We start from the raw sequence: 26,510 nt of genomic DNA on the forward strand, positions 1-26,510 counted from the left end.
CAGGACTTTTCGGTGAGCTTTAGGAGTGGTTAAAAAATTCAGGCCACAGCTATCTCAATGCCTTTCTACGTTACGGGAGGATTGAATGTTCAGCATTGCTCCTCTAATGGTTTTCATATGCCCTGTAGACTATCCAGAGCATCTAAAGGCCGATCCACACGACGGATCGAGTCCGCGGTCCAATCGGTCATGTGATGAGACGTCATGGTCCGCCGCGGTCCGATCCAAAGTGGAGCACATCCACATTGCGGGCCGGCTGAGCGGACCGCAAATGGTTGACCGTCTGAACTCGCAAGCTAGACGGTTAACACAGGCGCCGTGTGGCCGCGACAACTGGTTGTGATGTGCAAGCCTGCACGAAATATTTCATCCCAACAATAACAGCCACCCGCATGCAAGTGATGTGATGTGCAAGCCTGCACGAAATATTTCATCCCAACAATAACAGCCACCCGCATGCGGGTGGCTGTTATTGTTGGGATGAAATATTTCGTGCAGGCTTGCACATCACAACCAGTTGTCGCGGCCACACGGCGCCTGTGTTAACCGTCTAGCTTGCGAGTTCAGACGGTCAACCATTTGCGGTCCGCTCAGCCGGCCCGCAATGTGGATGTGCTCCACTTTGGATCGGACCGCGGCGGACCATGACGTCTCATCACATGACCGATTGGACCGCGGACTCGATCCGTCGTGTGGATCGGCCTTTAGATGCTCTGGATAGTCTACAGGGCATATGAAAACCATTAGAGGAGCAATGCTGAACATTCAATCCTCCCGTAACGTAGAAAGGCATTGAGATAGCTGTGGCCTGAATTTTTTAACCACTCCTAAAGCTCACCGAAAAGTCCTGGAAAGCTGCATTGTGTGTCACATCCCACTGCTCAACGGCTGTAGTTACGCTGATCTGAGTAGTGATACCATTAAGAGAATTGGGGAGCATGGAAAGCTGTCTAAGACGTGGTAGCGCTTTTTGGCTGCCTGTTGAAAACAACTATTGCAGTAATGGGTAACGCAGTGCAATTTCATCATGCACTGGGCAACTGAAATTTGTGGTCCTAGGATCCATTTGACTAGACTAGCATGGTTGAGTTACTGTTGACATTACTACGATTCGAAAGTGAAGTTTCGGGCCTATCTGAATAATTGCATCCAGCAATGTTTTTTTTTCACATAATTTACGGTAAACATTTCTGTCATAAACTGTTTTGCTACCTACTACGTTAGGAAAATGCATTGGATGAGGGCCACCTGCATCTCAGCATCAGCCAACACACTCCTCTTTTTGCTGAAGCCCCTCCCCCCTCACCTCATGAGCTTGAGCTCCTCCACTGGGAGGGCAGGGGGAAAAGAAAACAGTGACCGGTAAAGAGCTCATGTGTGAGTTGCACGAAGCGTGTTCTTAGTATAACATGGAGTCATCAGCAGCAGCACCTGTAAGATGTCCATTATTGACTTGCATTGAAATCTAGAGTGTCTCAACACTCTTCAATGCGCAAGTTCAGCCTCGTACCGCGCCACACACATTACGCCAGTTGTATCAGCACCGGTGTCGCCATGCCTGCGGCATGCAGTGCATGTCTTTGCGAGAAGAAATCGCTCCATGCGGTTCACGCTTTAGAACATTGTGCAGATAAATCACCGCACTTTCCCTTTCTGAACAAGCAAAACTGTGCGAATACGAAGATTTCCACCCCCAGTACATTGCGCTGATAAGCAGGCGCCTTCGGCATCGTGAACACAAGTTGGGGTAAGCGGATTTTTGCGGCTCTCGCGACATAAGCGGTCTACACTGTGTTGCATTGTGCATCACTGCTTCTTGCCCCACGTAGTCTTGGCACTCTTAGTGCGAATAACTTTTCAAGTGCAATTTGAGCTGGCATCTGACCTGGCCCCGCTGCCATAGCGGTGCACCAGTTGGGCCCAACGGAGGCGGCGGTGGCTAGGCGGAGAGGGGGGGGGGCAGAATCGAAAGCTTCAAGAGAGCGAAAACCTCACGTCTCCCCCCATTCACGGTGCCTCCTGGGGTTTATAATGCTTCTGAGGTGAACACAATGGCAGGGTTGCTATGGTAATTATTAAGCACTAATGTTTCCTAGCACTAATGGGTGAGGATGTGGTGATAGTACCAAAATTAGCCCGGGCTCTGGGTAAGAGGCCGCCTCCTGACCCAATCACCACCGCACAAACGCCAGCTTATGTATCCCGCATGCGCCCTCGTAAAAAGCGCAATTCCTTTTCTGTGGGGGCAATGGACGGTGTGCTCACACAATTATTGTCTTCCCTGTAATTATATGCCTAGTTAATCTCCCGACTAGTTTGGCCGCCACCTCCTACAGTGGCCAGCTAGGTGGCCCTTCACCGCAAGCAATGAAACCCCTGCACCGTACTGCCTCATTCTGTCATTTATGCACTGTCCCGTCTGTCCTACGTAGCATTTGCTACAGGACAACGGGGCGCGATTTAATTTAGGCCTTCACCCACCATGCTGTCGCAGTGGCTAAGGCATTGCACTGCTGAGCACGAGGTCGCGGGTTTGATTCCCGGCCGTGATGGCCGCTTTTCTGATGGAGGCGAAAAGCAAAAACGCCCGTGTGTAGAAATTTCGGTGCTTGTTAAAGATCCCCAGGCGGTCAAAATCAATCTGGAGCCCTCCGCTACGGCACACCTCATCACCTGCATTGCGTCAGCACGTTAAACCCTACAATGAATCAATTTCAGGCCTTCAATGCAAGTGTGGAGCTAATGATTTGAACTTTTTTTAGTACCTTCCCTATGACTTCACTGCAATAGCATGTAGCGAGACATTTGAAACTTTGTCAATATTTGAAATAATTTCTTCGAGAAAACAATGTGTTTTGGAAGTTGGAATAAAGTTTAGCAAAAAAGTAATTCTTTCAAACAAAATGAGAGTTTTTGTTGCACAGTCCTGATAAAGGCAAACTACTACAATTACTACGACAATACAATGCATGTAACTACAAAATACATACTGAAATGCCCTCACCTTTGTAAGGATTTCCTCCAATGGATCATTGCAGCGGGACGACATGAAGCCAAGCAACGCTTCACAGACGTTTTCTGCAAACACACAAGAAAGAATATCTCCGTAAAAAGACATTACACAGGGTTTTTTTCCCTCCCTAAAATATGCTTCAAAGTGAAGCTTTCAGCCTCTCACTGATGTCATCAGCAGTACACCCAAAACACACCGCAGGAGATCCAATTTTCCCTGATGTTGATGAAGTTGGTGCAGTGAAGAATTAACTTCCCATGGTCAGAATCAAAACTGGGTCCCTCGTGTTATCAAGCCACTGTTTATTCGATCGTGCCATTTCAGCACAGTTGAAGCAATTTGTATTTGGAGTGAGGTGCATAGAAGCGCAAATTATACAAAAAATGCTACAGAAAGCCATGAAACGCCCACACATACAGATAAAGAGGGAATCGTGCTACCACCATACTAATCGTTATAAACAATCAGGGTTTGGTCACCTCTGGGTTGGTTTGTTTGGTGTTGAACTTGATTTTCAAAAGCTTTGCGCTCCTGCATTGGTGTCGTTCTAACAGAAGTGCAGTTGACTTTTTTTTTGCCCTCTGACCATCAAGAACATGTTGTGGGAGCAGACTATCAGAAACAGCTGAATGCATTATACCATATTAATATGGTATTAATATTACCATTAATATTGGTTGACCGTGATCAAGATCATGATTGGCCCAACTCTGCGCAGTGCATGTGGCCTGTCGCTCGGAGCCCACCTTTGTGGAACCTCTGTTTGCACCACAAATGCTTACGCGATCAGCAGTAACTGTATTGTAATCGTACTACTTTTGCGTGACAACGCAAAAGGATTAGAAGCTTTTCCTTTGACCACATTGTGAACAGGTTGAGCTATTTTCCAAATGAAGCGTTCACTTATCTCGAGCTGCGTTTCCACATTAGGCTGCCTTGTTATCCTGCTATCGACGAGCAGTAAGTGCTGGAGAAAGTTATCCTTTCATATCGTTTGGCAGTGCAATGCGTTTGCCTGACAAAAAAAGTAAACAGAATGCCGTGATTTTAAAGGTTAGATTAGATGAAAAGGGGATTGTTTAATGCCATTCGGCTATAATGACCAAACAATAAAAGGTATTTTAAATTGACAAGGAACCAGAAGTCATAGTAATGCTGTATTGTATTGGCACTTGTGAAAGATCCCCAGGTGGTGAAAATTAATCCGGAGCACTCCACTACGGTGCGCCTCATCACCTATGAAGCGACAGCGCGTTAAACCCCATTCAATCAATTAATCACCCTACCAATCAGTCAATCAATGCTGTATTGTAAAGGATGAAGTTACTTCTAACATTTCAGGGGGTTCCGTTCCCTGTCGCAGCTTTGCGTGTGATAATCGGATTTTGCTCCGTCTGCTTGTCGTCCAAGAACTGTTGTTACAGTCACTGCACTGCCGTGTAGACTGGTGGAAGTCCTTCCAGTTTGAACAGAATTTGAACATTTGAAGGCCATTTGACTCAAATGGTCTTTGAAACACTCCACTCATGCAGCACAGGTAATTGAACACAATTAGAACAAGCAGAACACAACAAAAGGCGACTGCACAAAATTACCTCCTGCTGCCGCAGACAGAGCCCCCACTTCCTTCTCCGTGCCGCAGCGGATCACGAGCTCGCAGAGTTTTCGGAAGCCGGCCTCCATGGTCTCCACAATGTCTTTTTTAAAGGCAATGTTGAATTCCATAAGCAGCTGAAAATATATTGCCGTTCAGTCATTTCACGTTGTAAATTACACATCTGCAAAACATACCGATGCTTCATTGAACAGAAATGGAAATTCTGTCAACGCATCTTCGATGGAAAGCTCTTTCAGCTTTTCGTGCCGTGCTTTGGATGTCGCTTGCAGGCGGGCCCTCAATGCTTCGTCATCCACAGTACAGTGTGCATTTTCATGCAGCCACTCTACATGGCTGCGGAGAGATTCTGCCGTCTCCCCGTAGACCACGAGGTGGCTGTAGTCCTGCAATGGGACAAAAAGAATAGCACATTAGGGTGCCAATTGCATGATCTTTTCTACGTTTTGGTAAGGCCAGCTAGAGTGAAATTTTCGTGGGGAGAAAAAAAGGTAAAAAAAATGGTCAGGGAGAGAAGGCCAGGGCATGCTTGAAGACTATGATTTCGCACGATGCAACTGTCTGACGGTTCGACAGGCGCAGCCAGCAGCATGCATAACCTGGTCTGTTTCGGTGATTTCACGCAATCTCGATGTCATCCCCGTGTGCCGATTTCCTTATTTCTCGCGTTGCTTGAAGCGATCGTGGCTCGAGTTGAGAAAATTTCTTTACCAAAGGCTGCGAAGATATTTTATATGGTAGTGGCGCGTGAGATGTGGAGCTGGTTTTAACGTGCCACCCAAGCATGTTGTGCGCTTCTTGAGGAGTATGAAAGACTGTGGTGCTCCGGCGACAGTGTTCTGTGCATTGAATGCACGAAGGTCATCCATTTGAGCTCCTAATAAGCGGTACAATTACACACAGGGTCTGGGTGGACCATCACGAGGTGAGGACATCATAAAATTAGGTATGGTGGCGGCGACAAAGATCCCACTGATGAATTTCATGCGTTTTCCTTTCGGTAAAGACGAAGCAGAAATTATAAGCAGAACAAGAGTATGAAACATGCTTTGGCTACTTCGAAAGCAGTGCGGAGACAAGTGACAAAGAGTGCTCCAGTTTGTCCCTGCATACGTTTTCGTCTCTGCACTGTTTTGAAATAGTCAAACTGTACCCAGTGTCAAGCTTTAGTGTCTGATCACGTAAAACACTTGGCCATTAGAGAACAGTCAAAGGCAACGAAGAAGCATTGAAGGAGGAAGGAAAGAAGGATGGATGCCTGCAATTACCTGGGAAGCACATGAAGCGACATTTCATGTGCGCATGCATTCACCTCAACACTCGAAGTAGCCCAGCATGGTTCGTCTCATCCGTAAAGTACACTGGCTACCTTAATTTGTGAACATTTTAATCACTGCGTAATGTTTCAAACACGTGACGAGGTGCGAGGTGAAAGCTCCGATGCCCACTGTCCCAGGGCCCACCTGAGTGAAACGAGCTCCAACAGATTCAGTACTGATTAGCCATATTATCAATAACTTCTTTGGGAATCCGTCGAATGAAGACAGGCAGTCTTCAAGCACTGCCCTAGCCGTCGCTTCAAAACAGCGAGGAAAAAAAAAAGCCCGGCGCGCTTGATTTTGTCACATTGCCATCTTCGGTTCAATCGCAGTCCGGAATTTCGAAGCGAAAACAATGCTAGCTACTCGTTACGACAAGGCATTCGCAAACTCACGAATCACGCAGAAAAAAACACCGTCCACACAAACTTTCTTGCCAGCACCACACCGCAAACCCCACTTTGCTTCGGGAAACGCGCTGCCCGCGCGGCTAAGTGCAACCTCAAATATGGCGTCGTAGTCGCCGCCGCCGCGCAGGTAGCGCTGCCGCGCAGCCCGAAGCCCTGCCAATACACCCTATCGCAATAACATCAAGTACTGCAGCCAAGAACTTACTGCAAGCCGGCAGAGCTTCTTGTTCGGTTGACCAGCATCAGAGCTTGCTTGCCTCTTGGGGTGTGTATGTTTCTGCCGCATTGCGATCATCTCCGCAGAGCAGTTCTCTGTTGCCTTTCTCACGTTCTTGAATTTGTTTCTGAGCGACGTGATCCACGAGCCCTGTTGAAATTTGAAAATATGCTCTACGCAGCTGCACAAAAAGGAAAACTTCGAGAAAACCATCAGAGATCTGCGGAGCTTACCACGCCACTTGTGCCATCTACGTGGTCAAGCAAATGGGGATATTTGGCCACAAGCCCTTCAACAGCGACCCTGTACAGGTTGTGAGAGGGGTACCTAAAAGAAATGAAAATATCCCTTTCAGACTTCCAACCAACCACGAAAATCAAACAGCAATTATAACCACTCAAGGCATCTTACCTAAGGTTACTTATTTCCGAAGTTGTTTTGAAGGTTTAATTACTCATAGCTTCTTAATTAAATGGTCTAGTTTCATGAACTACATTTACAAGGGTGGGAGAGCTTGCTGAAGCAGCACAACCATTACGACCACAAATATAAAGCTGCCCAGATTTTCAGAACAGTCATGGCACTTATAAGCCATGTGGCTCATATACCAAGAAATGGTATATATGCCATAGTTACAAATTATGTCACGCCTGATTTTAATTTGCCCTTTTTAAGTAGGATTTGGGAAGTAGAGCATCGTCTCACAGATGAGGCCCACCATAGTGGAGCGCTACAAAAATAATTGAGACCACCTGGAGGCCTTTAACCCAAGCCAAAACCTCGAATGGACAAGCATTTTTTTTGCCTCATTAAGAAAAACAACCATTGCCGCCAAGATCAAACCTGTGCACCCGTGCTCAGCAGCACCATTTTTAGGCCACTAAACCTGTTTGATTTCTTGTAGGGTTTAACACACCGGAGCTACACAGAAGATGAGGCGCTGCCATAGTGTAGGGCTCCGGATTAATTTTGACCCCCCATGGATCTTTAACGTGCGCCAAAATGTCAGACACGCCGGCATTTCCGCTTTTCACCTCCGTCAGAACAGCAGCCGCCACTGCAAGAAATCGATCTATTTGTCCTTGAAGCCACTAAACCATTACAGGAGATATTCTGCATCATGTAAAGAGTAGCCGCAAAAGATTAAGTGCAAAACACAATTTCCCCATCTAAATGCCGACAAATCATGAAGAACTTTTGCCCAAACATGTGGCACTAGTCTGGCAGGTTAGAGGCTCCGAGCAAGAAAAAGCCACATGATTAGCGAACTTTGCAGCCTCAGAGACGCGCTATTTTCATTGAACACAACACCTTCATTCAGACCGTTATATAAATATCTTTTGGACACCGGAATCACGACACACGCACACTGCAGCATGGCTGATAGAGCAGAAATCAAAACTGGCTCCTTGGGTTATATCCCTGCAGCCCTTGAGGCTTTTTCACTAAGAACAATCTGTTTCAGCACATTAAGCTCCACTAATCTGTAAAGTTACATACTGCAAAGCAAACTCTGGATAAAAAAATAATTAAAATGGTAAGCATAAACAATTCCACCACGTACACAACTATGCCATAGCAGGTCTAGAAGAGCTTGTTGACGATAAAGTGGGTCAATGGGCGGCTTATGGGTGTTTTGCGCTTCAAGACACTCTCATACGGTTCAAAGGATGGTAGGATGAACTTCAGGTAGTCCTGCTTGTCTTGAAGAGGTACTTTCTTCACGGCGCCCAGTGCACTGTTAGCACTGTAAAATGTAAACACAGCATTAAAATCAGTTATTAAGGGGTGAGACAGCTGAATGAGATTTGGGAGCAGCTGTTGCAGCAGCGAAATTTCGATTTTGGAGCTGAAGAACCTTGATTCAGAGCAGAACAACATTTATTATGTCACCTTAGGAGCCTAAAAAAAATCAAATTTTTGGCCGCTTGGAGGGGGGGCAGGGGGGGAGTGCCCTTTTTAATAGGTTTTGAACGTACATAACACTGAAACAGCCTTTCAATAAAGTTTTTTCTACCTCAGTATCACAAGGAACGCACTACCTTTTTCAAACCATTTTTACATTCTTGCCTCTAGGCATAGATAACGCGGAGTTCCGTTGAAAATATCTAATTGAAAAACTAAGCAATTTTAAGGAATTTTTATTATCCCGTGAATGCCGAAGTTATTTTTGTAATCCCAGACTCGGCGTTACGCACAACTGAGAGCCACGGCAAAAGTTGCGCAAAGCGAGGTGGCAGTCGTCGCACCCCACCAGCCCTCCCATTTTAAGCCCCAAGGTGGGCGTTCACAACGATCGTAAGTAGAGTATTGGTATGTTTAGTCACCTCCCTTTTGGCATTAAATTTCAATTCAGATAGATGGACTATTATTACTAGCGTGTGATAATAGCCCGTCCCGCTATCGGACACTGCTTGAATATTTTGCGGTGATGCAGCCTGCGCCGCCACTTCTGCAGTGTCTATCGTCCCACTCCCGCCGCTCGCAAGCTCACTGTCAATAGCAACAATAACTTGGCGTTTTATAATTTCGCAATGAGTCCTGAATTTCACTTCAAGCACGCACCGCGCCTCACACTCAAGGCCGAAACACAGCGATATCACGGGTACCCCGTTGTTTTTGATGAACCCTCGTCTTTCGAGTCGCGTAACTTGCCGTAACAGGTCAAACGTAAACCCGGCCACCCCCGTAACCAGCGGTAGAAATTGGCGAAGAGGACTCTGCCTGAACCCCAAGAAACTGCTTCGCCCAGCGGCCATGTTTTCCAATCTTCCCCGCACCAAGATGGCGGCGCCCAGTAATGTCGTTCTGGAGATGCGGCGCTCCCAAAATTGCCGTTTTAAAATCAACTTGCACAAGTAGTTTGTGAAAACTTTATATGGAAAAACTTTAAAACTTCCACAATGTAACATGTGCAACCCGACATTGTGACTTTTGAAAAAACTATCCCGTGGACAATTTTATGCGGATTTTTTATTGAACGATCAATCAATTAAACCTTTACAAAGAGCATCACCTTCAAGGTGCTGGAAAATTATGCCGTCAGTAAGCATTTTCCCCTCTGAAATTGACGGGAGCGTTAAAATCCTTGGCTCTCATACTCTTTCGGAGCAGCCTGGCGCAGGAAAATGAATTTGTATCAAAACTGTGCAATATGCGCAGCTGTCTCAACCCTGTGCAGCTTATATTCTAGATCAGTGCACATAAAAGACTTCGTACTAGAAATCATGTGTTACTTACCTATCTTCATTCACCGGCTGAGGTGACTCATTTGAATGGCTGCTTCCACTTGGGGGCTGTACAAAATCGTGAGTAAACTTTTCAATAGAACAGGTGATGTTCGTGAACACTTTTTTACACAGTTTTGACTGCATTTTTTTTGGTCACGATAACCCAGGACGAAGGAAAAGGAAGGTTAAAGATAACCTCCTAGAACTAGCCAGTGGAGACAGCGATACCACAGCAAATCGTACCCTGCATGTCTACACAGACGCCGCAGTTGAACATGAACGCGCCTCACTCTGCTGGTACAGCCTCGAAGACTGAAGCGCAAATGTATACGTGCGCTTTGTCAAAATTTCCAGCCGAGAAGCCGAGCTAAGGGCCATCCTGCTTGCCTTGACTGAACATGCATGAAACATCCAAGCACCCTCGGCCCTCCTGAACGCATAATTACACAGATTCAATGGATGCAATTCAAGCCCTTGGTTCACGCAAAACTACCAGTTGCACTGTCCGCAGAATAAAGAAATTCATTGCTGAATGCCAACAGATTGGCCTGCAATACCAATAAGATGGGTCCCGGGACATGAAGGGATTGAAGGCAATGAAGGGGCACACAGAACTGCCCGGGACCAACTTCGTATTCACCCCGAACAAGACTGTTCAGAACCCGCTGATTCAGATGCGGGGGCCAACATCGCCACACGGTGCTGCTTTGGTGAAGGCCAAGCGGAAGGCCGTTCTTCAAAACATAATTCCGGACGACGCCAACCCGTTGCCCCACGGATTCAGCTGATGGGCAACAGTGCGGCTAAGGCGTATAAGAACGGGCACGGCCCTTACGTCTAGTACAGCTCACTATTTCTTCGGGCGTGGAAACCCGTACAGCTCTTCGAACTGCCAGAAATGTGGCACCGAAGCCCTGTGCAGCGCGCGACACCTCCTGTGGGAATGCTCGGCACTCAGTGTTCCTAGAGAACGCTGCCTAAAGATACTTGGCCCGCTACGACCGGGAGACTATGAACTTCGGGTTAATCCACTTGGAGCCCCACCTCACAGGAAGCACCGGCTGGGCACTCTGCTGATTTTCATCAGAGAAGCCGGCATTGAGGACTGTTTTTAGGTTCCTTTCTTGCCCTGTTCTCCCCACTTCTTACTTCCTATCCCTTTTCCGACTCTTGACCGAGGCAACCGAGGCCTCCAGTCATGTCAAGGGGACTTCTCTCCCTTTTTTTTCTTTCAATAAACGTGCGTTCATTCATTTTCTGGCCCACAACAACCATGTAGGCATGGCCACGCTGTAATTTGACACTCTGCCAATGACTCAAAAATACCCGCAGCGGTGGCTCAGTGGCTAAGGCGTTGCGCTGCTGAGCACGAGGTCGCGGGTTCGATTCCCGGCCGCGGCGGCCGCTTTTCTGATGGAGGCGAAAAGCAAAAACGCCCGTGTGTACGAGATTTCGGCGCACGATAAAGATCCCCAGGTGGTCAAAATTAATCCGGAGCCCTCCACTACGGCGCGCCTCATCGCCTGCGTTGCGTCGGCGCGTTAAACCCCACAGTCAGTCAATGACTCAAAAATGCAAGTTCACAAAATACTTACATCTGCTGCAGGGGTCATTTTCCTCGAAATCTTTATTTTTGCCTTGTTCGGTACCTCGTCGTTTGGTTCGAGGTCGATGAACTCATCCAGCTCCGGGTCATACATTTGGACCTAAGGGGAAAGAAGTTTAACAGTGACCACGTGCAACTTTCCTTGAAATATAGGCAAATCCATTCCGCAAATTCCTAGCCTAGTACAACCCTTTCACGGTGCTATTTTCGGGAAGTTGAAATGAGCAGAAAGCATGCTGTTATCGTAATGTAATGCCGGCACGGGAAAAAAAAACCGACTCAGGCGCCTCGCAGGCGTCGTCAACCCCACCCGGGAAGATTTCACGACGCCTGCGAAACGCCAGCCATTTTATTAAAAGTGGGACCATTCGCGCATTCATTTATTTTGATTCGTTTTTCTTTTTTAATCAATTGCTATATTTCTCTGACCGGTCACGCCGTGTCGAGCAACGGAGCAAGAGTTCCTCTCTAGGTAGTCGCACTGTGCAAAGCAAGAGAACAAATGTTATTGCAGAGCAAGGATAGCCAGCGTCGCAATAATTTAAATTCGTGCACAGAACGTGAAGTGTTCGCCACCCCAGAACTCCAAACGGCTACACAGCACGCTACCGATGCGGCATCGAACTGTAATAATAAAAAGCGAACACTTACCAGCGTGTTGTCGGTGATCGCGGTCAGTACCGCGATGGTTCCAAACAGCTCCGCATGACTACCTGTTTCGAGCACGACTTTTTTTTTCTCACCCGTTTCTAAAATAACGACGCAAACCCGCCTCTCTGCCATTCCGGACGGCTGGAAAAAGTAAGCTCATGCGTCTTGCGTCGCGTTGTTCCACAGAACGTTATTCCCGCCGTGTCTGATGATCAGCCACAGAAAACGTGATTTCTGTATGGTGAAGTTGTTAAAATGGGACTGGTTGGCCGCAAGAAAAGCCAATAGAGTTGGATTTGCCGGCGATTAAAAACATTTAATTTATTGAATGAAATTATTTCAACAATTACACATAATAACGATTACCCTCTTTGGTTGGCCGCAAGAAAAGCCAACTGAGTTGGATTCGTCATCGATTAAAGACGTTTAATGTGTTGAATGAAATTATTTTTAACAATTACGCATGATAACGATTACCCTTTCAAGTTAACAGAAAACAAACAAAACGCCACTTCGCGTCTTGTGACTCGAAAGCACGGTGCACTAGAGGCACGATATCCAGAGCACGGCTTGCTGCTAATTTCTATGCGATATGTCTTTTAGTGGTATGTTAGGATATTGTGGCTAGTGAAGGAGAAGCATTGTGCGGTGAAGACGAAGACCAGGACGCAAGTTTACGCATCGTTGTTCGACAGTCTCACGCCTGTGTTCGCACTGACGCCAAGTTCCCACCAATGTAGGCAAGCTACATTCTCTGCCGGGGTTGCATAGCCCTCAAGGTGAGTTGCATAGGCAGTTATAAATTGCGCTGTGGGTAGTTACGTACGATAAAAGTTAAAGTGGCGTCTGACGAAACTTTAACCCCAATAGTCTGAATTTCCGACGTAACCCAAAATGAATTGAAGTTGCGTCCGGCGCAACTTCAGCTGAATGTTTTGAGTTACGTCCGACGTAACAAAAAGCCAACAATTAAATTTGGCAGTGCCTAGCGTTCCGTCTAAAGTTCTGTACAAACAAAACTATCGTGAAGTTGTACAGTCCAGACGTAAGTAAAAATCAGTTCATTAGACGTCATTGAGCCTCCTGGGATTTGTTAATTAAAGAGGCTCTGCCTCGGATTACCAGTGTTATTGTCCCGGGTTCGATTCTCCGCGAGCGTTTTTTTTTTGTGTGTGTGTGTGTGGCCGTTCCTAGCGATTCGTAATAGCTATACTTCACGCCCGCTTTATAATTCACGCGGTGAGAGAAGCGTGCGAAGCTGGGCGAGTCGGTAAGGATTCTTGATTAGAAACAGCGCAAGAGACAGGTTCCCTCGTCCTGTCTCTTGCGCTGTTTCTAATCGTGAGAGAAGCCGCGGTCTCATTTTCACTCAACCGGCCGCACCGTACCGCTCACTGACGCCAAGACCGACGTAGCGATCTCTATAAAGTTGCGTCTATTAATAGTGATTAATAATTATCGATGGCTCTGGCAAGTAAGTGAGCGGAAGCGGCCTGACCAATTAAAATCAAGGCAGACTGCTCTCGCTGCATGCTGTGTAGCGGGCGTGAGGTAGCGGCTTGGAGTTCCGTCCTGACGGAACTAAATTTAGTCCGGTAATCTGTATACTTATTAACAATGATTAATAATTAAGTGACTCAGCCTAGTTAATGAGCGAAAACTGTTTAGCTTGTTGGGTAAAAATCCGTGAGTTAAGTTCTGTCCAGAGGAAATGCAATCTCGCGGTGAGAGCAGTCTATTCATTTTTACCAAACCAGTCAAACCGCTTCCGCTCAGTGACTCGCCAGAATTGCTGTTAATGAGTAATCTTTATTAATAATTACAGGTGATCGGACTAATTCTAGCTGGATCCGGACGTAACTCCAAGTTGCTACCGCACGCTCTTTTCACAATGTGCAGCTAGAGCAACGCAGCTGTCGCTGTTAACTGCTAGTCACTGTTAACTACTAGCAATCACAAATAATCTGTCATGACTCATAGCTCCGGCTACACCGGTTGTGACATCAGTGAGTGGTTGCGGTTCTGGTGATCTAGTAAAAATCAGGACTGATTGCTCCCAACGCCTATACTGCAAATTAATGCGTGCATCAAAAGTGAAGCAGGAAAAAAAAAGAAAAAAAACGTGTAAAGCCTAATTACGCGCCTACACGCAAAAAGGTCGGGGTTCGAATCTCAGTGAATGTCATTGTCAGTTCTTTCCTAGTTCTTATCTATTATCTGCGAAAACTTGATACAGTGTGCTTGGGGGTATTATATTCACTTTTTGTATTTATTTCCTGGTCTTAAGGCCATGCAAAAGTCAAATGCATAACCTCACACTGACAGTCAGAACAACATGCATGCTCCCTTGAAACAGTACGTTACGTGCTTATTTGTAGATTTGCAGCAAAGTTGTATTTGTAGCAAATAAATCTTATATACTGCATATTTTTGCTAAGGCCCGCTTTTAGTCTACATAAGAGCGACACACTCCTTTAGTGGGTGCCTCGACAGGGTTTGTTTCTTGCAGTGGGGTGTTAGGCTGAAACTTGCCAGCACTGGGCACCAGCAAGACTCATATTGCCAAATATAGTGTATTTGGCAAACTACTGCATTACTGTAGTTTATTTGGCAGACAACTGCATTTCTAATTTTACATTTTAGCTCAGTCTAACAGTTTCTTGCTTGGTTATTTATCAAGTTAGTGCTGCTTACAAGTGATGGGCTTTGTCAGCTTTCTTAATTGTGGGTTCCACTCATGCAAGTTCACTGTAGCAGATAAAGCAGTGGTTTCTGCCGACTATTGCATGGTGTCATGAGCATCACCACCGGGCAGGGGATTCCATTTCAAATACCCAACAAAAACCGGGAAAAGGTGCGAGTTACAACTTTGCACGAGTGCACCACAATTGCTGGATTTCCTGTTCTTTGCTTCAATTTGTGGCAGCCAGCCCGTTTCAAGCCCTAGTTCACTCAGCTGCAGCTTAGCCTGGTGGTTTTATCTGTTAGTTATAATTAATTTGAATGTAAATTGCATGCATATTGGCATTTAATCTTTTCATATACTATCGCATGCATTCACATGAACACTTTCTTGTTTATTTGTTTATTCAGATGGATCACGCCATCACGTACTGCTGCAACCGGTGCCAGCAAAGGGCACCATCTTTCGCAGCACTCCTTCGTCATTTGTACACGTGGCACAGAGAAGAGGGCAACTGGCACTGTACCTTGGATGGGTGCTCAAAAACATACAGGTCCTACAGGCCATACCGAGTGCACATAAACCGTTGCCACAAGCACGTCTTCAGTTTAAGCACCAAGGAGGCTGTGCCGCGAGCTGAGTCGCCTCTGGCTGGGTCCCCTTCCCACGACAGCCAGGACACAACGGAGGGAGAAGTAAACAGCGAGCCCGACGTGCCTGGTGATGAAGAGGATGCCACAGCTACTGCACCAAGTGATCAGTGTTTTGAGCACCTTTCTTCCCTCTTGCTCAAGTGGCAGGAAGGCAGACAGTTGCCTGAGAAGACGATCAATGAGATTGCGAATGATGTGATCATGTTTACTACTGAGCACCAGCAAGCACTGTGTTCAGCAGACTTGTCGAAACTGAAACAGTTAAGGACAAAAAGAGGGAGGGAAAACCACTGGAAGACTTTGCATGGTTTTGTCTCTCCTCGCACAGTGGCGTGCTCAGACCGGGCATGGGAGACATTTCAGTACGTGCCAATTTTGGAAACAATAAGAGCAGTGTCACAGGTGCGCAACCTTTTTGAGGGAGAAGAGAAAGGCAACTCAGTGCTTCTCGAGGATGTAAAAGATGGTGCGTACTTTCGCCAGCACACTGTTTTTATGAACGCGGACAAAAAGAAGCTTTTGGCTCTTCAACTTTATTTTGATGAATTCGAGGTCTGCAATCCGCTTGGAAGTAAACGCGGCAAGCATAAAGTTCTGGCTGGCTACTTGACTATCTTCAATGGTTCGCCGAAGTGTCGGTCAAAGCTTAGCGACAAATGCCTTGTCCTGCTAGCAAAAGCCTCATTGGTAAAAAAATTTGGTTTGCAAGAGATCATGAAGCCACTGCTGGCAGATCTCCATGAGCTAGAAGTAAATGGAGTTGCATTAGGTGAAGAAATTGTGAAAGGCTCGCTCCTGTATCTTTCAGGTGACAACTTGTCAAGTCACGAGTTTGGGGCCTTTCGTACATGCTTTTCGTCTGGCCCCATTTGCCGTTTCTGTTTGGCAACTCGCGATGACATTCAGAAAAAATGGAATGAAAAGGAGTTTGTCTTGCGAACAAAGGACGCACATGTGCGCCATGTACAACTTGTAGCAAGAGACTCGACGTTGTCAAGTATCTATGGTGCCGTGGGAAAAAGCTGTCTCAGCGAGGTTGACTCATTTGATGTGACCCAAGGTCTCCCACCTGACATTATGCATGACATTTTTGAGGGGGTCATTCCTTTCGTAATGAAGCGTGTGATCAGGTGCTTGATCACTGACAATGTATTCAAACTTGCCCAGCTAAATGAGAGACTTGCCACATTTCCTTTCCAGGGAGGGGACAAAAGTTCCAGACTTCCCCCCCTCACGCGAAAGTCTGTGTTTGGGAAAGCAATGCTTAAAGGGTCTGCTTCCGAAAAGCTGTGCTTTTTCCGATTCTTCTCTCTTCTAATCGGGGATTATGTGCCTAGAGACAACAAGGCATACAAGGTTTATCTTGCATTACGGGCTGTGATAGACATAGTTGTCGCACCACAAGTGTACCCTGATGCAGTCGCATACCTGAAAGTACTCATTGAAGACTTCTATCGGGGATTTAAGAAGACCTTTCCACTTGTGAAGATCATCCATAAGATGCACTACCTTGTGCACTACCCTCGACTGCTGCTCTTGCATGGCCCTCTTGTGAAGCTTTCGTGCATGCGCTTTGAGGCCAAGCATCAGTATTTTAAATCTCTTGCCCAGAAAACCCGGAATTTCAGGAACATTTGTGCAACGCTGAGTCGCCGTCACCAGATGCACTTCATGTATTCCCTAGCTCAACCTGTTCAAGAGATGCTCTTTGCAGGTAGTAAAACAGTGGACCAGAGCTCGTTGCCTGATATTTTGAGAGACCGCCTTCAAGACCTGAACCTGGCAGATGAAAGTGTACAGGCTGTTGCTTCCCTTACTCTGTCCGAAAGGAAACTAGAGTTGGCTGGTGTAGTTCCCTTAGTTGTGCGTGAAGATGACCTTCCTCGCTTTGCACAAATACAGCTGATGGCAATCTGTGACTCGAAGCTGTTTATTGTTGCTTCTATTCTGAGCACGAAGTGCTTTAATGAGCACTTCCACTCTTTCGTTGTGGAGCACACGAGGCACAGTGTTATAATTGAAGATGTGAGCCACCACGCAGAGTTTTTTTACTTGTTGTACTTGTACAAACGTACAAGCTCTTTGTATGTCAGCCCACGCTACACATTTTTTACAGACCCTGAACTCTCAAGCCTGTAAAATGTTTTTTATGCTGATGTTTGCTAGCATATCTTTGTGGCACTTTACATATGCTTCAATTCTAAAATGCACCCTTTCAAATTGTTGCTGTAGATTTGGTTGGCTTTCTGTATTAGCTTCATTCAGTAATGCCATATTCAGTTTATTGTTTGGAGCGCTTCAATTTTCCTGTAGTTCTATTGTCTTCGTTTTACAAGTTTGTTTCAGGCTGTTTGTTCTGGCAGTTTGTGACTGCTGTAACCTTGGTGTGTATATATGAACTGTCGGGCTCTTCCTCATTTGGTATGTTAGCTTGTTTGGTTGTAACTCGTGTGTATTAAAGCTTTAATTATGCTGTTTTTTCGTGGCCTCGTTTTTTCAAACACCCACTAGGCTGAACCCATTTGCCTCACATGAATCAACTTGTATGGTATTGCTGCCCTGTTCAAGTAGCCTACGCTACATTACAGTAGAAAATGATGTCACATTTAGCTATTACAATTAAGGGTGAAATCCTCAAGAATGCAGTCATTGTTAACGACAAAAGGTGGCCTATACCTTTTTTTTGTAAGGGCTTAAGAAAATTGTATGGTCAACCCAACGACATCCATCTTGTTAGCATGTACAGTATGAATGACAAGCCCAAAACCTGCTGCACCCACAAATGTCGACGAGCTTTGCATTCACAGCATCACTCTTTAAAATGCAAAACCATTAACAGTTAGACTTTACTTTGGGAAAATAAGCAGAAACACCCACTGAGAGCATCTTTTGTTAATTTTGAAATCTGCAACTGGTGAATTGATTGATTTAGGCAGTTAATCCAGTTAAAATTATAATTGACGTCTAGCCCTGTGTGTATATATGTTGTAGCTTTTTTGACTGCGGTATGCTTGTGCGCAGTGACTTGTTTGGTTGATTGGTTATGACGTTTAACGTGCTGACGCTACACAAGCGGTGGGGTTTGTTGTAGTGGAGGGCTCCAGATTATTTTTGACCACCTGAGGATCTTTAATGCGCTCAAATATAGAGCTCACGGGCGTTTTCACTTTTCGCCTCCATCAGACAATCGGCCACCGCGGCCAGGTAACAGACTTGTTTGTTTGCATTCCAAAGGATCCTATTGTAATTGGGGGTGAATGTGAAATGTGTTCAATCTATTTTGCCCTGGCCGGATGCTTTGATACGTCAATATATTTTTGTGCCTCATGCCAGTCGGCAATTCTGACATCAACGTCCTCTTGTGAAAAAAAAAAAAAAAAATTCTGGCCAGCTTTGTGTGCTTATCACCTGACATTACACTTGCTTTGACTGGGTAGTCAAAAGTAGTCAGCTGTGCGTAGAACTTTACTGAACATTAACAATTGGTATGTGTGAGGCCACAGGCATGCAATGTTTTCAGCGTTGTGATACGCCAGTAAGTGAAAAGAATGAGTGGTGCCAATTTAAAACTTTATTTGCATTTTCTGTGGTTGAGACAGAGTAAATTAACATTACTGCATCGTCAGTTCTACACAAACATTACTCAACAACGATTGTGCTTGATTGAAAATAAATACCAAGGATATTTTCTGTTTGGCACTGACAACTTTTGGCAGGTATCCCAAGTTGGACATGAATGCATAACCATTTTTCCAGGAATTATCTAGGGTAAGGTCATCTCTGCATTGTTGCATTGTTACACAGGGCCACTTCAACGGAGGGGACATGTTTTTATGCCGCGGTGAGGCTGGAAGAAATGTTCGCGAAAACGTTCAAGAAAAGCAACGAGGCGCTGTGGCCCTCCCGTCAATTGCGGCGGCGCTCGCACAATGATTGGCAGATGACGGGCCCACCTTCCCAAAACTTAGCGGGAAAGCAAACACACCGCACGCTGGAAATACGCTCGCCGGAGAAGCATATGCATTCTTCGGCTGCGCCCGAATCGCCTCGAACGGCCGTGCACGATACGGTCGGACTTGTACGTTGCCGGCCCGGTTGGACGAAACGATCGGCATTCGTTGTTGGTTTTCATGTAGCGGGATACCAGGCAGCTTTGTACTTGGGACCGTTACGCAGACTAAACGCATTTGTGGCCGTTTTTATTTCGTTTGTTGGGGCTCACCGATGGCTGGCACAAGCACCGACTGCGCTGGTCGAACGCGCGCCCATGCAGGTTACGCATCCAATCGGTTCGGCGGAATGTAAACAAAAATGCGCCTTGCAGAAATTGTTTTAGTTTCGTACCTGCTGCCGGTATTCCAATCAGACAGATGATTTGCACACACGTTCGGCACTCGCAGCAGTGAACTGACAGCCATTTTGTAATCTGAGCGGGTGGGAGTTTTGGCTCACTCCCATTAGAACAATCGCAGTATTCGCATCCATGAACTCCCTCATGGGGACGCAGTAAAGTCGTGGACAACGCGCTAAGTTACCACGGCTCTTGGCTATCGGAGTTTATCCGTAGTATCACTTCCAAAATACTGCCACGGATCGGAGGAAGCGGTTTGCTATGAGGAGTTCAAAAGAAGTGGTGGAGGGATTAAACACCCATTCCGGCTCATTTGTGTTCTGTGTGTATGCACCGTTTGTTCCGTGGTTACTGTGTTGGCCGGGACCAGACGGCACCTCCGCGTGCAGGCACGGCGAGGAGGGCGCACCCCACCGTAACGAATGTGCGGTCATGGCGAAGGCCAGCCGGGAAATTAATCCCTCTTCCGAAACGAATGCGCAAGTGAACAGACCGGTCACGGTCAACACGGTACGCACGTAACCCACGGAGAAAACGGAGTACTAAGTCTCTACGGAAGGGGTGCGCGGAATTTGGGACTCCAGTAATGCGGCGTGGACAAGCGTGCTGCACCCGAACTCGTTGCCCAATAACCCTCCTGTGCACACGCAGCCTTGACGCGATGGCTGTTTCGGAGTCTGCCTAATCGCCTTTCTGACTCGGTGCTTCTGCCTGTGTGTGCTTTTCTTTTCGCCCCGAAGCTTGTCGTGGCGCGCTTGACCGTTGCAGTGCAGCCCGTAAAAATCCCAGTGGGAGGCTTAACGCAAAAAAGACGGACGGTGGCAGACGAGACAGGCGCTGTCAGAGAGTTGCCCGGCGAAACGATATCCGCACGTACGCACGTAGGAATGGTGCTGCTATCAGGCGCCCCCTTCTCCGCTAGCTGTACTATCGGTCTACCTTTAGAACCGGAAGCACCAACAACAATAAAAAAGAAACTTTTCTCCACCCTACATGATTCTATAGGCCAACAGAGGCCCCTTTGTACCCACTTTATTTGCTTCTTCTCGCTCATGCAGATCGTATTTCTATTTCCTGCACCCATTGTTTAATTCTTCTTCATCAAACATTCTTCCAACCCCTGGCCAATCCACCTATTCCGCGTGAATGTCGACGCCTAAGAAGGAGAGAAAGAAGATCGCGGCACACGCTCGAGCTCGGTCTTCCCACCACCACCACCGTTGGTGGTGCTGTGACATGGCCGAACGATTCACCAACTACACGGCCTCCCCAACTGGGCTCTTTCGCCAAATGCGTCCCCTCCGGTCGTCATTCATGCGAGACTGCCTAAGCCGCCAGAAGCCGGCAATGCCGGCCGGCGCCATCTTTGTCGTCCTCATCACCGCAGTGGCCACGGAGGAAAGAAAATTTTAGGAGAGAGCGTAACGTGACAATCGTGAAGGCTAGTCATAAAAAATAAAAAGGAAAAACTGATGGGAGTTCCTCTCTCACGTGACAGGCAAGCGGTAGTTCTTTGCGCCTCATGTGGCCCTTCGCCGACGCTGCGTGCGTGCGTTGCCGGGCCGTCCGCGTATTCGAGTTTCGGCGACGAGTCGTTCCGCGCAGCTCTGCCTGCAACCAGAAACGCGCAGCGGCCTGATCGTGAGGGCAAAGTGGTCGGACGGAAGAGGCAGAAAACATCTTTGTTTACTGAGCTTTCGGACCCGTCGAAGTTCACGCCAGTCGGAGAGTTGTGTGCCGCCGCCGCGTGAAGAAGTGGAGATGATCTTTTCAACTTTGCCGCTCAGGAAAAGTTGAAAAGATCCGGCATTCTAGGTAATCAACCATTTATTGCCAAAGCGCAGTCAGTCCACAATTCAGCAAGGTCCTTCCCAGGCGTAATCTAGCATTCGTTTTTTTCTTTTTTTCATTTACGTATCGCACCAGTAGAGCGGTCCTCAGCGGACAAACAGTTGGCATACTGCTTGCGACGCGAGATGGTCACACCCAACATAAGGGTTCTGAACCCTTTGTTTTCCAGTGCACTGAAGTAGATAAAAACGTAGCACCACGCCGGAGCACCGAAAAGGCGAACGTATGCAAAAGCGCGTGCGAGCGAAACCAAAGCTAGTCTCACCACCTCCCCGCCGACACGACACTCGTTACGCGCGATAACTCAGCAGAATGCCAAGCGCAATCGTCACAGCACACCTGGCAAACACCGCGCAGCTGTAGGCCGCTCCATGCCTGTGAATGTTTACGGTGGCGCGTTCGAGCGATCCAACGTCAGAAGTGAAATTCGGCTTGCCGCTTGTGAGGGTGCTTCGTAAGAATGCGATCGAAGTTTCGCCTTGCTTTGAACAGCGACAGCGGCAGTACTTCCACGATGCGAAGCTTGGAGCGCAACGCTGCGAACAATCTTGTACGGCGCCTTCGGCGACGGCGCTCGCCTCCACCTCCACTGGCAGCCCGTGGCCTCCGCGATTTGCTGCTGGCGGCGCGCCGTTGCTCGGCGCACCGCCGGCAGCAAATCGCGGAGGCCACGGGCAGCCAGCCGGAGCCACTAAATGCTACCGCGGGCCTGAGCGTGGTGGATTTTCCATAATGCATTGCGCGGGAGGAGCCCGAGGAGAGGAGAAAGCGGCTTCAGAGGAGGTTGGCTTGCCGAAGCTGGGCCGCCTGACGTCATGCTCCCTCCTAACATTTTTCTTCCTCCATGGCAGTGGCCACCGTGGCGGCATTGAGGACGAGTCCAGGGTGCCAGGTGAGCCTCGGCCTCGAACACACAACCAATGGCCCAGCTTGAATGAATGAATGGCGCGAATGCTCATTCATTGCTTTGTTCAAATAATATTTTGTCTATTTCCAAACTGGTGAGTTATAACCTAGGTATTTTTTTGTTTAAGGTGCTTCGCAATGAGTTTCCGTGTTTCTCTTTTTTGGCCGCTAGTCTTGTTAATACTAACACCACTAGGTTTGCTTTTAAGCACAATTTCATTTTACCGAGAGTAAAAACTAACTACGGCAAACAGACAGTGCACTTCTCGGCTATATGTCTATGGAATTCTATGCCACCCGCCATTAAGTCTTCTAACACATTGCACAAATTCAAAAAAAATTTAAAGTGCTACCTGATGTCCCTGCCCCAGACTTAACCAAAATTGTTCCTGATGCTTTGTTTTTCAGTGTTTTTCTTTTCTAAATTGATTGTGTATAGTTATTTCTACCATGTAATTTACTTATTGACTCTGCTTTACATCATTCTTGCACACATCCCTCTTTTCATTTGCTGCTATTATACAGTGTATTTTAAGTGATTCTTGGCAGGAGGTCCCGCTACATTCTTTGACCTTGGGACCTCCTTCTGTATATAACCCCCATGTATCATTTAGAGATATTAATAAATTGATTGATTGATTGATTGATTGATTGATTGATTGATTGTGTCTGCCACTTGAACTTCCATCTGCTCATCTTATCCGCGACCGGCTGGCCTGGCTCCTTTCCTTCCGGAAGACTCGACGCGGTACCTGGTCTTTCGCAAACCTGATGTGAAGAGGACGGCTGGCAACGAGGATAATTATGCCGGGATGAACAATATAGTACAACGACCGGCCACCCAATAATGACAAACAACATGCACGGGAATAAATAAACGTTGTTCGAGAAAATGGAGCCGGTGATCTTGGCTATGTTAATCTCAGGTGGGTGGTTTCCCCAGTTCAGGATGCCATTATCTTCGTCTGACCATTTTGCTTGGTTCACGAGCCTTGGCTGACCCCCAGGGCCGGCCCGGTACAGCAGGACCCCCCCCCCCCCCCCCTACTCTTCAAGTAGTTCCTCATTTACTGGTATGCCGAGTACGGCTTGACACCGCCGTACTGCCATACGAAATGTTACACAGAACGGAGAGTCCTAGTATAGCGTTGTATACTTGTTAAACAAGGTGTCGTGGGGATGGAGTTCGCAGTGTTAAAACTCCATCCCCATCGAAGTGCTCGAAAGAGAGGGAAAAAAAGAGAATACGTTTATTACGCGTCTAAAGTAAGGTGGTGTGGCCCGTTGGCAGTGGTTCCTTCTTCATTGAAGTCCATATGACGTCATGGCCACCTGCTCCTCGTCGACCAGCACAAGCTGAATCACCGGTCAGGATCTGGAAATAAAATCTCCCATTGGAGCATAGGTGGAAATTCACTTGGAGGTCGCAGGGTCGCGTCTTCATTGCTAATGCTGACAAAAGGAGGACACAACTTACGTGGCGCGTAACTACTCCAGAATGACCGGAGTCCGTGGTCTGAATTGGTCGCTTGGCCCTCAATTACTTTTCTGAACACGGATTATAAACTTAATATGGGTGACACTAGCGAAACACAAACAGCAGCTCGGTACATAGCTTAAGAATGCGTAAGAACTCTTGTGCAGTATGCTCGTTTCACCGCCCATACACATCTCTGGTGGCGTTGAAGTAACACGTCAACTCAAACAATGCGTTTTCTTTGTTACCGATTTCTTTAGTTAATCACGTTTTGGTCCTGGATCAGATTGGCCTTCGTGCCTCCGCGTGTTTTATCATGTTCGTTAATTATTGTTTTTAGAGCAAGCGTAAGGGCGCTGTTTTAGGTAAAGCTGTAATTTCGTTACTTTCTATATTTGCCTTTGTAGAATGCTTGTTTAGATATTCAACTGTAGAATGTTTGTTTAAAAATTCGAGACTTCGCTACCTCTTCATTTCAATAAGGCCACCTACGTCTCCCCAATACGAAGAAACATGCACCCGGTACATCACCAAGTTCGCCGTCATGCCCGAGCGTCTGCCCTGCACCAGCATTTCAGAGATGACCCTTATGTGTGCTATGTTGACGCCGCCGACTACCACTCTAAGCGCGCTATGGCCATCGTGGCAAAAGTTGCTAAAGGCAACTCTCAGGCATCCGGCTCTATTTACGCTAGTCACGTTGACGAAGGAGAAGAGGCCGCTATAGCGCTTGCCGCCGCCTCCACAACGGCTAAAGCCATCGTGAGCGACTCTAAAAGAGCTCTCCGGAATTACGAAATTGGCAGGATCTCTAATATAGCCGTACGCATCTTACGCTCCGTCTGAGACTCTCGTATGCGCTACCTGCAAATAACCTGGACACCGGCCCATGTATCTCTCCAAGGCAACGAGCTATGAGGCGGCCCCATGTTGGAGCTTCGGGGATTGTCCTGACGACCCTTCTGGCTCGGACCAGAAGGCTGGGCACAGGCTGGTGACTTTCCGGGATATCGCTCAACACTATCCCAGAGAACGCCAAAAATATCCCGCAGCGGTTCCCACGCTCAACAGGCGTCAATTTGTAGCCTGGCGTCAGCTTAGGCTAATGCATTCCTAAATCCTGAAGTATTCAGCCACTTTTATCCTGACCTTTGCAATGATCAGTGCAAGTGGTGCACTGAGCGAGCCACACTCACTCACACGATTTGGGCTTGTAATACCCATCCACCAACTCCACGAACATGCTTATGAAGTTATGAATTACTAGTGCGGAGCAGTGGGATACCTGTATGCTTAGCTCCGACCCCGAAATACTGATCAAGGTCGTACAACTGGCCCAAGATGGCGCTCGCGCCCCAGGGCTGCATGCAGCCATCTCAGGGGGAGGAAATCAGGAATGGAAGGCTCTCACTTTCCTTTCCTCCTTTCACCAAGTTTTGGGCAAAATAAAGTCATTATCATCATCAAGATCTTTTCCTTCTTATTCAGGTGAGGGCGTTCGGTTGAGTAAACCTTTGCGATATCGTTACTTCCACTAAAAATTTTGTCCGTTTTTATTACTTACTCCAACGCACGATGGTTGCGACGTGTGGCTATGAAGAGCCAAATTTGCACATTGACCTATCAATACACAAAAGGCCATTATTGGCTATCAATATCCGAATCGACAGCCTAGTGAGGTTGACTCAGCTAGCGCTCGATAGACGTCGCTGGAAATCTCTGGGAGAGTTTTCGTCCTACAGTGGACAAAACCACGCTGATGATGGTGATGGTGACCCCAATTTTTATTTCAGTGGTTCTATATTTTTGCGTTGTTTTATTTGTTTTTATTTCCTACAATGACTGAAATTTGCAATATTGTAGAGAGTAGATGTCGAGTACCCTCGTCGCTTTGTGGTACTGGGCGAAAAATGTTTGGCAATGAGAGAAATTCCCAAAAAGTGAATGCAATCTTACGGCGCTTAAAAAAAACGTACTGAGTTTTTTTTAGGATGCCATGAATACTTCCCCCATTGGTTGGAAATACCTTATAAAGTAAACGCACGGGGAGTGATTACAGAAAGTAAAACATTGATAAGCGTCTTTTGTACCTGTGCGGTCTTTGCAGGAGCTGTTTTAGATTGCTCATGTGAAAAATACAAGTCTGTGCCGAAATTCAACAGGAACTACTCGTCTCGAAAGAGAGTGGGTAGTTCACTCATGTAAATGCGTTATAGGTGCCTTCAGGCGAGAAACCCCGTGTTGCAACATCGAACGTGTTAAATATCAAACGTGTCGCTGATGTCTACTCTAAAAATCGTGACACTGATGAACGAACGTGTGGTGGCAACCACATGTCTTGCCCACACCGCTAGCTGAGGCTGGCCGCACAAAAAATTGTAGTAGGTGAGTTTGCAACACAACCTTCGGGAGTTGACATACTCGCGCGGTAGCTCACGAATTCTTAACAAAAGTGCCAGGTACTGTATGGTCATTGGGGTTTCTAAAAGTTTCCGGCTTTGGGTGGCATCCGAAATGATCAGCGTCCT

General features: G+C 47.0%; 2 protein-coding genes and 1 long non-coding RNA gene across 3 annotated transcripts; 1 reads left to right on the forward strand and 2 right to left on the reverse strand.

Annotated features, from left to right (window-relative positions):
* Nucleotides 1-1,307: 1,307 nt before the first annotated feature.
* On the reverse strand, nucleotides 1,308-8,442 carry LOC144146721 (uncharacterized). Its single transcript, XM_077678649.1, has 7 exons — nucleotides 8,139-8,442; nucleotides 6,808-6,901; nucleotides 6,563-6,724; nucleotides 4,805-5,014; nucleotides 4,609-4,744; nucleotides 3,005-3,078; nucleotides 1,308-1,328 (listed from the first exon to the last, which is right to left on the reverse strand). Exons 3-7 carry the CDS (start codon nucleotides 6,650-6,652, stop codon nucleotides 1,308-1,310), a joined length of 531 nt encoding a protein of 176 aa, XP_077534775.1. The 5' UTR covers nucleotides 6,653-6,724; nucleotides 6,808-6,901; nucleotides 8,139-8,442.
* A 1,385-nt stretch (nucleotides 8,443-9,827) lies between these two features.
* Nucleotides 9,828-12,485, reverse strand: LOC144147334 (uncharacterized). The gene is made up of 3 exons (XR_013317891.1): nucleotides 12,062-12,485; nucleotides 11,400-11,510; nucleotides 9,828-9,870 (listed from the first exon to the last, which is right to left on the reverse strand). It is a non-coding gene; the product is annotated as an uncharacterized LOC144147334 (long non-coding RNA).
* A 231-nt stretch (nucleotides 12,486-12,716) lies between these two features.
* LOC144146722 (uncharacterized) lies at nucleotides 12,717-23,474 on the forward strand. Its single transcript, XM_077678650.1, has 4 exons — nucleotides 12,717-12,840; nucleotides 15,155-17,400; nucleotides 22,451-22,491; nucleotides 23,449-23,474. The coding sequence occupies exons 2-4, from the start codon at nucleotides 15,155-15,157 to the stop codon at nucleotides 23,472-23,474; spliced, it is 2,313 nt and encodes a 770-aa protein (XP_077534776.1). The 5' UTR covers nucleotides 12,717-12,840.
* The last annotated feature ends 3,036 nt before the right edge of the window (nucleotides 23,475-26,510 follow it).

The sequence above is a fragment of the Haemaphysalis longicornis genome, unplaced genomic scaffold (genome assembly GCF_048455015.1).
Source record: "Haemaphysalis longicornis isolate Haplotype H1 unplaced genomic scaffold, Haemaphysalis longicornis Haplotype H1 scaffold_7, whole genome shotgun sequence".
In the NCBI taxonomy this organism is placed as follows: domain Eukaryota; kingdom Metazoa; phylum Arthropoda; class Arachnida; order Ixodida; family Ixodidae; genus Haemaphysalis; species Haemaphysalis longicornis.